The sequence below is a fragment of the Dromiciops gliroides genome, chromosome 1, assembly GCF_019393635.1.
Source record: "Dromiciops gliroides isolate mDroGli1 chromosome 1, mDroGli1.pri, whole genome shotgun sequence".
Classification (NCBI taxonomy): Eukaryota; Metazoa; Chordata; class Mammalia; order Microbiotheria; family Microbiotheriidae; genus Dromiciops; species Dromiciops gliroides.
Genome location: NC_057861.1, coordinates 18227195 through 18243258, shown reverse-complemented (window position 1 = coordinate 18243258; position 16064 = coordinate 18227195). Strand labels below are relative to the sequence as shown.

The 16064-nt window shown below is 51.9% G+C and overlaps 1 protein-coding gene across 1 annotated transcript; it reads left to right on the top strand.

Moving 5' to 3' along the window:
• Nucleotides 1-1398: 1398 nt before the first annotated feature.
• On the top strand, nucleotides 1399-13984 carry UNC119B (unc-119 lipid binding chaperone B). Its single transcript, XM_043973465.1, has 5 exons — nucleotides 1399-1710; nucleotides 4681-4794; nucleotides 5881-5992; nucleotides 6157-6329; nucleotides 9804-13984. The coding sequence occupies exons 1-5, from the start codon at nucleotides 1419-1421 to the stop codon at nucleotides 9914-9916; spliced, it is 804 nt and encodes a 267-aa protein (XP_043829400.1). The 5' UTR covers nucleotides 1399-1418; the 3' UTR covers nucleotides 9917-13984.
• The last annotated feature ends 2080 nt before the right edge of the window (nucleotides 13985-16064 follow it).

Sequence of the window (16064 nt, the reverse complement as noted above, 5' to 3'; positions counted from 1 at the left end):
AATAAAAATCATAATAATTGACATAAAGGGGAACTCATAGTCCAGGTCATGAGGTCTCCTTAAACTCAATGTTGAATCATGGGACCCTCCATTCAGCCCTAGAAGGGATCTTTGAGTCCATCTAATCCAGCCAATTCCTTTTTTTTTCCTGAGGAAATTGGGGTTAAGTGACTTGCCCAGGGTCACACAGCTAGTAAGTGTTAAGTGTCTGAGGCCAGATTTGAACTCAGGTCCTCCTGAATCCAAGGCTGGTGCTCTATCCACTGCGCCACCTAGTTGCCCCGGGATTGGGATTCTTCTACAATCTCCAGGCCAGGCTGCAGTTGCTGCCAGAGCCCAGATGCCCAGCCCCACTGGATCATAATTATGTTGATGGGGAAGGGAAGAGAATAACCATTTATAGAGCACCTACTGTGTGCCAAGCACTGTGCTAAGCACTTTACTAATATGATCTCATTTCATCCTCACAATAGCCCTGGGAGGGAGGGGCTGTTGTTATCCTCAATACCCCCCCCATTTTTTTTTTTTACAGATGGGGAAACTAAGGTTTAGCACCTTGCCCAGAGTCACAAAGCTAGTAGTGTCTGAGGTCCCATTTGAACTCTGATCTTTATCCATTGTGCCTCCTATCTTAGTAGAAGGAGCGCAGGGCTTGGGAGGCAAAGAGACTTGAGTTCAAATTGAACTTCAGATATGAGTTGTGACTCTGGGCCAGTCACTTTAACCTCTGTCTGCCTCAGTTTCCTCAACTGTAAAAAATAACAGCACCTACCTGGAAGGATCAAGAGATATTTTTTCAAAACGCTTATCAGCACAGTGTCCGACACATCTTGGCATCAACGCTCACTGCTCCCCCCTTCCCTTAATAAACGCTCTTTTGCTGGTCGGCTGTTTAAGCTTTCAAAGTCTGCAAAGTACCGCCGTACATGATGTCATCACGATCACCTCGAGCCAGGTAGCCCCCTTTTACACCCCCCCTTTTACAGATGGGGAAAGTGAGGCTCAGAGACTTGCGCGTGGCTCCTCAAACGGCTAAGATGGGTCAGGGACCCCAGGGGTCTGTGCCCCGAGAGTTGCTTCCCGGTGCCTGAGGTCCAGAGCCCCACCCCCGGCCGGGGGCGGGGCCCGAGGCGCGGGGCCTGTCCAATGAGCGGAGGAGGGGGAGCCGCCGGTTTCTGAAGCTCAAGATCAAGCCTTGGCCGTGGCCTTGGCCCTCCAGCCAAGCGCGCGCCGGGGTCTGGACCAGGGGGCACGCGGGCGGGCGGAGTGGATCTCCTTGGTTCCTCTGGCCCCGCCCCCATATAAACCCCGCCCCGAACCAGGCTCCACCCCCAGATCGGCCCCGCCCCCTGGCGCTCTCCATAGTTACGGCGCTGTGGGGGCGGCGGCGGCGCGGCGGCCATCTTGGCGGCGGAGCGATGAGCGGTTCGAACCCGAAGGCGGCGGCGGCGGCGGCTGCAGCGGGGCCGGGGCCCGGGGCCCTGGGGGGGACCAAGGACGAGAAGAAGAAGCCAGGGGGCGGCGTCCTGAACCGGCTCAAGGCCCGGCGCCAGCCGCCGTCCGCCGCCCACCACCATTCCGCGGACGGCGGCGGCAGCGGCTCCGGGAGGCCCGAGGCCAGGCGGGTCCCGCCGGTCACGGAGCAGGAGCTGCTGGCGCTGGAGACCATCCGGCCCGAGCACGTCCTGCGCCTCAGCCGCGTCACGGAGAGTGAGTGCACCGCCCCCCCCCCCGGGGAGAGCGGCGGCTCCGACGCCGCCCCCCCCCCCCCCGACGGGGCCGGCCCGCACGGCCGCCCCTCCCCCCACCCAACGGACCGGCGCGGAGGCCGCCCCTCTCACCCCCCCCCCCGCCCCCGCGCGGGATCCTGCTCCTCCCCCCTCCATCCCGGTCCGGTCCCGACGGCCGCTTCTCCCCCCCCCCCTCCGGGACCGGTCGAGCCTGCCGCCCCCCACCTTAATCCTTGACCCCCTCCTGCACACCCTCTCCCTGCTTCTCTCCATCCCCTCTTCCCCCTCCTCTCCTGCTTCTCCCCTCCCCCCGCGCCCCCTTCCCCCCTCTACCCGCTCCCTCTTTCCGCTTCTTTTCTCGCCCCCTCTTCTCCACCTCCTCCCTCGGTCGGGGCATTAAAAGAACCTCGGACCTGCATCCACAGTCTTGACATTTTCTTGCTGTGTGACCCGAGGGGCCTCGTGCGATGACCTCCCGGTGTCAGTTTCCTCATCTACATCTGCTCATGGACCGTTGGTTGAGGATCCCCTCCTTCCCCAGGTGCCAAGGAGTCACCTGTCCCCCCCCCACTCTCCCCACTTTGCCTCTTTGACTCCCTCTGCCCTTCCACCCAAAAGGCCCGTCCACTTGGTCTGCGTCCACCCGGCTTGCCTGGGAGCCCAGTTCTTCCTTCAGCTTCGACTTTATTCATCAGGTGGCGCTGGGGCTGGGGATAGAACAGGGGGAGCCTCGGCCTTGCCCCTTTAGGAATTTGTAATAATCTGGGCATTCCCTTCTTTCCATTATCCTGGATTCTACCCAGTGACTCTTGGGCTTTCTGTGGTTTGGGGAATGGAGTCAAGGCCTGGGAGCGGCTGTCCATTAGCCGTCGTCCCCCGTGTCCCCCGATGGTTGCCTGGGAAGCTAGGCCTGCTGGGCTAGCTCCAAAGGATGGAGGGGGCGGTCTTGGAGACTTGCAGAGTACCCTTGGCCTGCCGAGTGACCCTTATAGAAAGGTGGCCCCAGTCCTGGAATGAAGCTGGTGTGACCGGGGGCTTTTTAAACAGCCTTTTAGACACTTTTGGGACCAGGGATTCCTTTTTGCTTGTAGCAAAGCTGTGGACGTATTAATTATAGTTTCCCTTTTTAGCTTCCTTTATAACTAGGTGGAATGATTTCCTTCGTTATTCTTGCCCATTTTCCACCAGGACTTGGAGCCATAGCCCTACAGTGAAAACTGACAGTCTGGACAAACCCCCTTCATTTTGCAAATGAAGAGAGTCTTCAGGAGGTGCCAAAGTTCCTGGATTCTCTAGTTGGGGTTTTTTTTTCCCCCCAGGATGGAAGAAGGGGAGGGGGGCGTGCATCTCTTGCTTTGAGGTGCTGGCTGGGCACTGGGTTAGTTGAGTGGGGTGCTCATCCTCTTGGGTAATCCCTTCTTGGAGGCTACAGACTTGTTGGGCCCACGCTCTGGGTCGTGAGAACACTGTTACCTTTGGACTCCTGTGGTCTTGTTCTTAGCATCATTGCAAGGCCACTCCTAGACCTGTGGAGCGCTTTCCTTGTCTCTAGTGGGGTACAAAGGAGATTATGAGCTCACTGACACACACCACGTAACACACATGAAATGTTGGAGGAAGTACCAGGACAAGTTGCCCAGGCGACTAGCATAGGCTGTGTTTGTTGTGGAGGTTCTCAGTAGGGTCAGGGAAGACCTCTCCTTGACCATATCTGCTCAATACTCCTCTTATTTCTGGGCCATTCTATAAAAATGCCTTTACTTTCAAAAGAGGAAGTATTGCACCAGTCTAGAAAGTCAGCACAGACAGACTTTTAAAAGGTGCATGGATTTTGTAAAAATGCCACTGGCTGGCTCAGGGCATTCAAATTGAAGCTTCTATTTGGACAAAAGACTTTGTGAGAAGCCTGCATTCCCGCGTGAGCTTTACAATAGGACATTTTAATCTGCCCTCCAGATTTTTTGGTCCTCGGTCCTCGGTCCTGGGTTGCCACTTTTCTTACACATTTGCAGTTATGCATTTTGTACATGAAGATGGGAATAAAAGGAAAAAAAAGAAAGTGAAAAGTAGCCTGCTTCAGTCTGTCTTCAAGATCAGCTCTTTCTTTGGAGATGGATAGTGTGCTTCATTAGTGCTTTGGGATTGTCTTGGATCATTGTATTGCTGAGAATAGTTAAGTCATTCACAGTTCATCAAACAGTATTGCTGGGGGCAGCTAGGTGACACAGTGGATAGAGCACCGGCCCTGGATTTAGGAGGACCTGAGTTCAAATCCAGCCTCAGACACAACACTTATTAGCTGTGTGACCCTGGGCAAGTCACTTAACCCCAATTGCCTCACTAAAAAAAACCAAAAAACAATATTGCTGTCTCTGTGCACAACATTCTCCTGGTTCTTCTCATTTACTATACATCAGTTCATACAAGTCTTCCCAGGCCTTTCTGAAGTCATCCTGCTTATCATTTCTTAGAGCACAATAGTATTACATTCATATACCACAGTTTGTTCAGCCATTCCCCAGTTGATGGACATTCCTTTGGTTTCCAGCTCCTAGCACCACAAAAGCTGCCTTGAATATAGCAGGTCCATTTCCCTCTTTTGGATGGCTTTGGGATACAGATCTAGCAGCCACTTTTATTTCCGATGACATTTGACATTAGTCTTAGAGGCTGAATCAGAGCTGCATGAGGCTGTGTTGTAGTGGGAGCACTGGGTTGTTCGTTGCAAACCCAGATCTGAATTCTTGCTCAGCTGTTGAAGCCCCTGTGTGACCTCTGGCAAGTCACTTGACCTTTAACCTAGGGTTTCAGTGGTTTTAATTTCCTCCTCTGTAAAATAAGGGGGTTGGATCCCGTGGCTTCTAATCCTATGAAAAACCCACTTTGTAGCCTATGAATGGGGGGTGGGTGTTTTGGGGGGGTTGACAAACCTGGAAATTCTCCTTTTCAGATTATCTTTGCAAACCCGAGGACAACATCTACAGTATTGATTTTACCCGATTCAAAATTCGTGATCTGGAAACCGGGACAGTGCTCTTTGAGATTGCCAAGCCTTCTGCTTCAGGTAGGCTGCCCTGTCCTTGTGGGGGGCAGGTGCTTCCCAGTTCTTTGGGGCCAGGTTTGGCCGTAGGGCCACGAATGCTGGTAGAGTCTGCTGCTAAAGCCTCCTGTGCAGTTCCTTCAATGTCTGGTGTCCCTCGCCAGGCCCCCAGGGTCACGTAGTCTCTGAAACCAGGATGTCCGCTGCTCCTTAGAGGGACATCTCTGGAAAGGTTCACAATAGAAGGCCCTTCTATTCCCTTGCCTTCCTTTGCTTTTCTCTCTTCCCCCTCAAATGTTTTCAGGGTTTCTTTTTCCCCCCAGGAATCCAAGCTTATATCCCAACTCTCCAGTTTCCCAGTGAAGCCACAGGAAGCTCCTGGAATCCTCTCAGGGTCCCCCTGAGTTCTTCAGTTCTTCAGTTCTATCCCAGAATGGGAACTCCCAGGCTTCTGGACACAGCCTGGCTACCCCTCTTCAGAGTGTGACTGGGTTATGGCATTTGGAACATTTAGCAGGAGGTTTCATGGTCCTGTTAGAAGAACATCACAAGATACCTCCAACCTGGGGGCTTGTCAGGGCACTTCTTCATTTGGGTTGGTCCTCACTGGGATCCTGTGAGGTTGGGTCAGACTGCCCAGTAGCCTCATGTTTTTCACTGAGGCGTATGTAATCTGATAAATACCAGGATGTGTGGGTGCCTCCTTAAAGCTCTGTTCCATCTCTTGTGTCAGCCTGGGCCTGGAGGAACACTTCCTAGGAGTGCCTCCATGCCCTATTCAGTCCTCAATCTCTTACTTTTATCTCTGGCTTCTTGCCGGACTGGTGCCTGTCCAGGACCTGATCCCTTGGTTCACCATTACTCCCTGATGATGGCCTGACACCATCAATGGGGTTTCCACTTGTGCCTCTGGCTGGCAGGTGACGGATTACCAGTGGAGGGCAGCCTGTGGCCAAGGAACAAAATGACTCACCTGAGAGTCAAGCCCCTGACCTCAGCTGCACTGGTATTGTCTCCCATTGAGCTAACTCACCCCAGACACTAGAGCCAGCTCTTACCTCCACCTACCACTTTGTCTCCTTTTCCCCTTGTCTCTTTCTGCTGTCTCAGACCAAGAAGAGGAGGAGGAGGAGGAAAGTGGAGAAGTAGATACCAGTGCGGGACGTTTTGTTCGATATCAGTTCACGCCCGCATTTCTCCGACTTCGAACAGTTGGGGCTACGTGAGTAATGGGTCCCTGATTGGGAGACATTGTGCTGATATAGAGAGAACTCCCAAAACCATGCTGTGCTCCGTGTCCCGCTCCGTGCTGTCCTAGGGCAGGGCTGGGGGAGGGAAGGGGCCCTAAGTGAGAAGAGGTGGTGCTTACAGAGGTTTCTCTTTCAGGGTGGAGTTCACCGTAGGGGACAAGCCAGTGTCCAACTTCCGAATGATCGAACGGCACTATTTTCGGGAGCGTTTGCTGAAAAACTTTGACTTTGATTTTGGCTTCTGCATCCCCAGTAGTAGGAACACCTGTGAACATATCTATGAGTTTCCTCAGCTCTCCGAGGACGTCAGTATGTATTTCCTTCCTTCCTTCGTTCCTTCCTTCCTGTAAGTCCAAGGCCTTCATTTTACACGTAAGGAAAGCCAGGCACAGAGTGAAGTCACTTGCTTGTACTAAGCCCCAGTGGACACGTCCTTTCCTGCTTGCCATCCTCCCCCCACACCCCTTTGTCCCCTAATGCACGTTTTCTCATCCCCACCTTTCCCAGGCTCGGCTTCCATAGAGTCTTTATTGACCTACCTCTGTGGCCCCTGCCAGGCTCTCCTCCTTTATTCCAGGAGCACCCGGTTTGGTCTCTCGCTTGGTGGCCTTCTCTTCTACATTGTGTTCCCCACATCTGTGCGTGTGCTGGGCTCCTTGGAGGGCAGGACTCTGGTGCGTTGGTCTTGGTCTCCCAGCACTTGACCCACAATGCCTTGCACCTGTTCTTGTTCAGTCATGTCCATCTTTGTGACCCTGTGGACCAGACTGTCCATGGGGTTTTCTTGGCCAGATTCAGAGTGGTTGAGTGACTTGCCCAAGCTCACCCAGCATGACTCCCTGCCTAGTGCTATCCACTGAGACCTCAGCCTACCTCTGCCTCGTGCCTAGTAGGTGCTTACTCCATGTTGGCTGGATTAGATTGAATTGCCTTGGGCCACATAGCAGGTCCCTTGTCCTAAGGGTCTTCCTTCTCCATTGGGTCTGTTCCTAATTCTTGGCCTGGTTTATGTCACTGGGTTTTGGTGGAATAGTAGGGGTTAAGCACAGAGGTTCCCTTGGCTGCTGCCACATTTGCAGAGTGCCTGTTTCTGTCTGACGCTGCTCATGAGCAGCTCTGACAGGGTCTCCCCTGGACCTTCTGCTGGGCCTCCAGCCTGCTCCTCTCCCCTTGTGGGGCCTCAGCTCCACCCTCAGAGCTCTAGGCATAGATGAAGCCCTTGGCCTGGGGGGGGGGGGCGGGTTGCAGCTGTGGTCCTGGAGGTTGCTGGGAGTGTGCCAGAGCCTCATGCTGGGCCCTGCACTGGGAAAGTGACCAAGGTCAGATGATGCCGTTTCTGCCTTTGGGGAGCTTCTGGTGTGGACGCCACTGGTAATCATGTTGTCCAACAATACCTGAGCATAGTAGAGAGATACGAAACAAAGTGCCCTGGGTGGCTTCCGGGAGGAGGTGGCATCTGAGTCAGAGTTCAGCAGCCAAATAAGAGGAGAAGGGAGGAGAGTTCAGGCAGAGGAAGGCCATAGGCACAATGTGTGCAGTGTGAACTGGGGCACGGCCTGGCCCGGGCTCTTCAGCCCCTGCTCCTGGGCAGACCAGAGCTTTCTCTGCATACTTGGTCCTTAGCAGCTATAAAGTCCCCATCAGCTTTCTGGCAGGTGTCTGGCCCTAATGTAGTCTTGAGGTGACAGGAGCCGTGCCAGGTTTGAGTCACAGGTGTCTGACCCATGTCTCCTTTGCCTCTGGGACACATCATGAATGTTGATGTCAGGGTCTGCCTTAGGCATCAAGGGCCAAGCCAGGTCCTGTCTTCCAAGTGCTGAGCCATGGCAGAGTGTGCAGTGGCCTCGGGGAAGCTGGCATCCACTGGAAAAGTCATGCCAGAGAGCTGGGCTGGATCTCGTTGTGAAAGGGCCTCAGGTCCAAACAATGAAGTATGTTTTATATCTGGAAAGCAATAGGCAAGCTACTGATTCCTCCTGAGCATGGGAGTGACTGGTCACACCACTGCAGTGGGAATATCCCTGGGCGGCTGTGTGGAGAGCAGGTAGGAGGCAAGTGAGGCGAGGAGGCCCGCGGGGAGTGGCCCTGGGCTGCTACAGCTGCTACTAGTAGCTAACGTTTACGTAGAGCTTTAAAGGTTGCATCTCACTTTACATCTGTTATCCCCTTGGATCTACACAAATCCTCCATGGGTGTTGGTGTTATCCCTATTTTAGAGATGAGGAAACTGAGGCTGAAAATGAATGACTTCTCTGGGGTCGCAGCTTCTCAGTGTCTGAGATAGGATTTAAACTCGGAAAACCGGACTCACTTCACATGTGCTTGTAGGAGTTTGACTAACTAGAAGCCTCAGGCCAGGGCCACCCACAGGCTACATATAGTCATGAGGATCCCCCATTACACAGCATCCCTGCAGCACTAGTCACCTTCGTCCTCATGGAGAGAGGAAAGTGGGGGGTCGGGTGCAAGAGATGTTTGGAGGTGACTGATTGATGTCTGGGGCGAGGGAGGATGGCAAATCGAAGGCTCTTATGCTGCCCAGTGACTGGGAGGATCCCAGCGCCCTTGGCAGAAATCAGGAAGGTAGGAGAAGGTGGTTTTAGGTGAAAAGATAATGAGCCTCAGTCTTCTGTAAAATGGGTTAGTGATATTCTATACTTGTGAGAAGCAATTGAGAGTATGCAGGGGAGGCCCCATGAGGCCTTGAAAGGCGTTTAAGTGTCGGTAAAATGAAATAGCTCTCTGTCCTCAGTGGATTCTAAGAATTTTAATCTGATGGGTTTCATCTTTTAAAAATTAGCCCAAATGACAGCATCTCTCTGTGTGGCTCTCAGAAGACATTAAACATTAACTTGATGGTCAGAGGTGGTGACTGTTAATTTTCCTACTCCTCTGGTCTGAGAAAGGGGCTTGTCAGCAGCCTGGCTGTTGGGCTTCAAGCTGAACAAAAATGCACCGCAGAAGGAGGAGGCTGGAGAAGGCTTTGACCTCTGTCCTCCCCTGCTTTATACCCCTGGGAGCTTTGGCTACCCAGGGTGCCAGCAAAGAGTTTCAGATTGGACTAAGGGTGCAAGGCAAGGGCCCTGCCAAGCAAAAGCGGGCTCCTGAGGTCGGGCCTCAAGGTGCATGTTGGAATCCAGGGCCTTGGGTCAGCTGAGAACAGGAGAGGATTGTGAGAGGAAGTGGGAGGCACTGAACAGGGCAGAGGAGGGGCTCCCCATGGGGCTAGGGATGTGCACTGTGGGAGGCGAGTGTGCCCCTGAAAAGAACACCAGGCCATAGAAGAGCTGGGTTCACACCTGCTGCTTGCTTGCTCCTTGTCCTGAGCCGAGTTTGCCTCTCCTAAATTTGATTCTTATGCTACCCACCTCATAGGGCTTCTGTGAGTGCTCTGTAGGCCTTTAGTGCAGTGTTGCTGAGACTTCCTGCCATTATCTAACTCATGGATGGTGGTTTGTAAGTTGGGTGAGATGCTGCCCTTCAGGCAGTAAACATTTATTAGGTGCCAGGCACTGTGCTAAGCTGGGGGGGGGGATAAAAAAAGAGGCACAAGACAGTTCCTGGACCCCTTCCCCTGGGCTGGGCGTGCTGTCCCCCTGCCCTGGCTGGGCCGTCAGAAGGAGACTGAATGAGTGAGTGAGTGAGGAGGTGAATGAATGGATGGATGGATGGATGGATGGATGGATGGATGGATGGATGGATGGATGGATGGATGGATACTTGAACGCTTGCAGTGGCCCATGGCCTTCTCTCACGTTTCTGCCCCCTCCCCTTGGTTCGCAGTTCGCCTCATGGTGGAGCACCCTTATGAAACTCGCTCAGACAGCTTCTACTTTGTGGACAACAAGCTGATCATGCACAACAAGGCTGACTACGCTTACAATGGGGGGCAGTAGCTGCAGGAAGGATGGCGCGGTGCTGCTCCAGGTGTGCGGAGGGGACCAGGCCACAACGACTATGACCACAGCCCGCAGCCCGGCGGAGCAGCACAGGGCCGGCCACTTCCTCTCCGCCTCGGGAAACGCTGGGCAGGGCTGCTCTGTCCTTCCCCATGCTTCTTTTCCTCCCTTTCTTCTCGCTGTCCCTTAGACCTCAAAGGTACTCTTGTTGAATAACGGGTTAGGTAAGGCCTCTTTAAGCCAGTTAAAGAAGAAAGTTTATTTCCACTTGGTTTTAGCTGTGTCCACTTGTTTGTGCTTTTCAGCTGAGCCCTCTCCTAGAGAACTGCATTCAATGGGAGGCCTCTGGGGGGCTTCTGAGACAGTTAGCGGCGTCCCATTGCTGTGGAAGCCTTCAGCTTGGGCCTTGGCCTCCGTTATTCCTCCTCTCACGGTCTCAGTGCTTTGACCGGCATGGTCTTCTCTGACTGAACTTGCCCTCATCCCAGCCCAAGGGAGCTTGGGGAGAGGGGAACAGGAGGGCTGGGTAAGGCAGGGCTTTGGCCTGGGAGTGGGGGGTCATGAGACCAGATACAAGAGTTAATTTCTGGGAGGAGCCTGGCTTTCTGTTTGGTTCTCAGGACCCTCGGTCAGGCTTGGCATCTGCCCCTCGAGTCAGACTGAGGGCTCAGCCTCTCCACAGGGAAATTCCCAGGCAGGCCTTCTCTCTTCATCCTGGCAGTGCCTTCCTGTCCTCATTTTGGGGGAGCTTTAAAACCCGTGGCCAATTTGGCGTCTGCCGCCTTATGTGCTCATTTCATCTCATTAGATAGAAGGTGTGAATTTTAGTTTACTCTGAGGCTGGAGCAGCCTATTGCTACCCAGTCCATTACCCCACTCTATTCTTTTGAACAATTGTGAACTTCTCAAAGAGTTTTAAACTTTAATAATGGTGTTTCCAGTTTATTTGATCTGAGGCTAGACTGAAAATAGTATTAATCCAGGTTCCCAGAATCCGCTGTGGTCATCAAGTGTGCTGTGCTTAATGTGGCCTGGAGCAGTAGAGAAGGAAAGAGAGGACACTGACTGTCCATGTGGCGTGACCTCTGAACTTAAGAAACTTCTCCACTTGATTTTCCACTGAGGTTTCTGGAAACGTCCCTAGCTGTCAGACCAAAGCTAAAGTTGTGGCCCTTGTAACTACTGGACGAGAGAGAGATTTGGGGGGAGGCTGGGACAGGTTGTAGCAGCCACTCAGAGATGGCAGTAACAGACCTCGCACATCTCCCTGGTACCTCATTGATCGGTTCCTCTCTTTAGCTGCAAACAGTTGGCTGGTAGTGTTTGGGTAGTTTTATGGTGCTCGACCAAAACATCGCGGACATCCTCACAAGCAGGTTGTCGCTGCTGGTCACCATTAGCGCTAGTCTAAAGCTTCTGGTGGGAGTCTCCAGAGGGGCCACCAGTGAAAGGCCTGAGAGAGCCACCAAGATTGGGGCAAAGCAGTGCCCCTGATACGGGCGAGAGGGCGCTCCTGGAAAGGCAGGGCTGCTGGTTTGCCAGAGCCCCTCTGCTCTTTGGCTGGTTACCAGGATGGCTCCTCAAGCCTGGGTGATGGGAATGGGTCAAGACTGTCTTTCCCGGGGCTGCCTGTGCCCATGCCCTGTGCCTTGACAACATTCCCTGTCCCAAAGGCTCCTTTGGCTGGAGGTGGGGCTCAAGAGCTGAGTGAGGGAAGGGGCCATCTACCTGATGACAGCTGAGCAGAAATCCTGGTGCCTTACCTGTGGCTTTGCCCCAGTACTGCTGGGGAAGCATTCTTGCTGTGGTTTCCTCTCCTTTTTCTCATGGGCAGATGCTACTTCTGCCTTATGACCTTTGGTTTTCCATTTTAACTCTGCTGATGGGCTGGTCTCTTCTCCCCGCAGCGGTGTGCCCACTCGGGTGGTCTTTGGGAGCTATGCACATCACCACTCGTACCACTCACTGTCCTTCAGCCGTATAGTGTGTCCCTGGGTCTCTGTGCTCCGTTGAACTTGCCTGGGGGGACAGGCTGGGTTTTGTCTTAGTCACTGATCTATCCATGTGTAGTGTTCACTTTCCCTGGGAACAGGAGGCCGGAGAGGACAGTTGTTTGAGGCTGTGACTTTGCTTTGTCTGGTACTCTGCCCTGTCCCCCTGTAACCTCTGCTGGACTTCCTTGAGACTCTGGCAACCAAGAGTCCAGTCTTCAGCCTGAAAGTGAAATAGAAAGTCATGCCCCATTGATAAGGAGCCAGTGTTGTTGGTGTCCGTTTTCTGGCTTGTGTCCTTAGGTTGTCAAGAAATGCTAGCAGACTTGGGCACTGTGAGAGCCGACACGAGGGTCAGTTTAGAATCGGAGTCTGCGGCTGGGGTGAGATGAGATGAGGACATCTCAATTCCCTGTTAAGTAGCAGAGCCAGGTGCCAAGTTCCTATGGTTTCCAGACTAGCACTTGGCCCTCTAGGTGGTAAGAATGTAAAAGCAGAGACCTGTCAGGGGGGGCCCGTCCCCCGGAGGGCTAGTTCCTGAGACACATGACATCCTGGGAGACGTGCTGGGACCACTTGGTCATGTGGACTCTGTCATCTGTGTCCCTCGCTGTCCTTTCCCTCCTGTCCATTGTATTTCACCTTAGAGCATTACAGCAGCCAGTCCTTTCCTACAGAGCCTCGGGGCTAAGATACCCTTCTCCAAAGAAGATCCTCATTTGTTAAGAGAAACATCTTAAAGGGTAAGTAGAGAACAGATGAAGATAGATTTGGGCCAAAGGTGGGAGACTTACCCTCAACTCATAGCTTGAAGCTAGTGACCTTTTGGAAATAGTGCAGGGATATGTGCCTCCTGAGAGACACAGTCTCTCTGCCTTTGTTATCGGATGACAGACAGTGTTGGTGTTTTGGGACTTCTCAAGCAACCGCTGCTTGAGTCTTCATAAAGGGGGAAGAGGTGGGTGGCACATCTGTTAAGTGTTCACTGCAGGGCATCTGAATGGACAGTTTTTACTCGATGAAGAATACGTACAAGAGATGTTCCTTTTCGATACCCTGGCTGTGACTGGCTCCCTGGGGAGGTAGGTCACCCAGGAGCCTCATAGGTAATGTCCTCCTCTCTCTGGGGGTCAGCTGGCCCAGGCATTGGGACAGGGTGCTCAGAAGGCCAGAGCCCACATGTGCTCTCGCACTGGGCACCAATGTTCCCAAGTGCAGAAATTACCTCCTGGGAGTGTGAGCGCAGTGACCTGAGGCACTCCGTCGCTGCCGTCTCTGTGTTAATTCATTTCTTTGTACAAGAAGAATCTGGTGGTTGATGAATTTTCCCTCTTGTTCTACAAAGGATCATGTAAAGTCATTGAAGTTGTAAAATTCTATTTTTTCCATGTAAATCTATTTTCACAGAATGTAAGAAGCATCAGTGACCTGTTCTGTACCTCTCCCTTTCTTCCCTGCTCTCTCCGAGACCTTTCTTCCATTGTAATGTCTCTGTGTCCAAAGTGAACAGGGTGACTTATTTGTATAAAATGTTATTTTGTCACAATCGATAGGAATAAAAGGACATTTTCACAGTATGTGTCAGGAGGAGTTTCTCACTTTCCTGTGACCTCTTGGTTAAGGGGCTGAGGCATGATCTTTTCACCAGTGGTGATCTAACAGTTCATCAATGAGGATGGTTTGCTGTGTGGCTTTATTTGTGTTCATGTTTCTGGGAAGAGGCTTTTGGGGAAAGCTGTTGTTCAAATGAACATAGTGACGATCAGATTCTGCACGACTCTCAACTCTTCTTTATTCACTATGGGAGAAGCCATCTTTGGAAGCTACCTCACCGCTCTACCCTTGCTCCATGATTGAGGGGGAAACACCAGTCTTGTGGCAAGAGGATCCGGGTTTCAGTCCTGACTGCTGCCCTCTGGGCAGGCGGCTTAACATCCTCCAGCTTCAGCACTCATTTCAGCCCTACCTGGTCAGACCACATCAGCATCAGGCCCAGGGTTTTGTGCCATATCTCAAGGGAGAACATTGACTACTGCCCTGAGGGTCAATGGGACCATGAGTGTACTTGGAGACCCTGCCGTATAGAGATCCCTTCCAGGAAGGAGGAGTCTTGGAGAAGAGAAGACTTGGGGGCAGAGAGAAGGGGAGGGTGGACCTGAGGGAAGTGCCTGAAAATGTCTGCGTGGTAAGTTTTGGCTCAGCCCAAGGGAAAACTTGCTCACGGTCCCGCCCTTGGAGATGACTGCCTGTGGAAGCAGAAGCCATCCTGTTCAGGGCCTGGCAGGATTGGAGGACAGCTGAGATGGCTTTCAGTTTTGAGATTCTGTGGAATAAATAACATCCCCTGGTATCGTGAGGCCCTACCCAGGGGGTAACCTGGAGAAGTCCCTTCTGTTGGACCCATGCCTCAAGCCTAGGATTCACATCTTGAAGCTTTGGTCACGGGCTTTCTGCTACTGTATCACTTCTACCTCTGCACACTTACCCAGATTCCAGCCTCAGAGCTTTGAGTTAAAGCACTGGAGGTTATCACTCCGGTTACAAACACCCAGTGGTCATTCAGGCAATGTGTTGGCAAACTTGGCAACCCGAGACTCACAGCTCTGAATGCCACCAAGTAGGCCAAGCTTTGGTAAGGCCTGGATAGTGTGTCTAGCACTTGGGTGCCCACTTCTCCCTGGCTGCTCAGAGTCCCACCTCACCCTGTCTGCCCCGGCTCCACTGTCATCCTTCCCCTCACCAAGTCCTTATTCCACATGTTCACTGGAGGGAAGATGAATTTAAGATGCACACGCATGTTACAGAATGGGGGAGTTTTGTGAAGGACCTCAGAAGCTTCTGATCCAGCCCATCCCTGTAACGTCTTTGATAAGGGATCACTTTTATTTAAATAAATCCAGGAAGGGAAAACCCACTGGGGGCTTCCCATTCTGTTTTGAGGCAGCTTGAATTGTGCAGAAATTGGCTAGATGTGAATTTGCCTCTATCTTTCACCCATTGCCCCCAGTTATACCATCTTTGGTTGCTAGGACTTGGCACTGAGTGTACAAAGAAAAAGAAATACAGGCCCTGCCCCCCAAAAGTTTGATATATTGTGAGAAACTATATATATGTGTGTGTGTATACACATACATATGTATACATACACACATACACATGTAGATAGATGCGTTTGGAGATCTCCATACATATGCACATACATATATATGGATCTGTATGTAGGTAGTAAATACACAATTTGGGGGAGGGGTTGGGAACATTAGTGCCTGGGTACATCTGTAGAGGCCAGCCTGAGCTGTGTTGAAGTAAGCCAGGGATTCCAAGAGACAGAAGTGGGGAAGAAGAGCATTCTGGGCATGAGGGACCACAGGAGATGGGCTGTGTACTGATTCAGTGTCCATCCGGTTTGGCTAAATTTGAGGTGTATGAGGTAGAAGAATGAGAAATTAGTCTCAAAATGTTGGAATCAGATTTTCAAGGGGAAATGTCAGGGAAGAGTCAGTTCTTCTCTAGGGATGATAGGAACCATTAAAGCAGATAAAGGATGTGGTTGTACCTGTGATTTAGAAAATGTCAACTTGGGAACTCTGAAGGATGAATTGAAGAGGGGAAGATGAGAGGCAAGGGGACCAATGAGGAGACTTGCAATAGTCCAAGTGAGAGGAAATGAGGCCCTGAGTTAGGGTGTGAGCCTCAAGGAGACATGTTAAAGATGATGTTGAGACAGACAAGACTTGGCAACTCCTTGGATTTGGGGGATGAGTAAGGGTACACAGGTGACAGGGATTTTTGAATCTGGGTGTGCTTAAGAGCATTTAGAAAGTGAGGTAAAGGAATTTTATTTTACTCCAGGGCCAGGGGGAGAAGATAAGTTCTGTTCTGGACATGTTGAATTTGAGATGTCTCCAGGGAATACAGGTGGAAACACACCTTTAATGGAGCTTGAGAGGTGGTAGGGTTGGAGGTCAAAAGACTTAAAAGGCTGGTAGTGTAGATTTGGGAAGCATCTAAGAAGTTAGTTGAAACAAAAAAAATTTTTAAGTAACGGGATGGTTTACTTTAAACCCACATAAATCATCAGCTTTTGTATATATCACCAACAAAACTGTGCAAGAAGTGATAAATACTTCATTTAAAACAACTCTGGGGGCAGC

Excerpts from the sequence above, each read along its gene's own strand:
- UNC119B (XM_043973465.1), top strand. The coding sequence starts at position 1,419 with ATGAGCGGTTCGAACCCGAAGGCGGCGGCGGCGGCGGCTGCAGCGGGG. Across the intron at positions 4,795-5,880 it reads TGCCAAGCCTTCTGCTTCAG|ACCAAGAAGAGGAGGAGGAG; the intron begins GTAGGCTGCCCT and ends CTGCTGTCTCAG. Across the intron at positions 5,993-6,156 it reads CTTCGAACAGTTGGGGCTAC|GGTGGAGTTCACCGTAGGGG; the intron begins GTGAGTAATGGG and ends TTTCTCTTTCAG.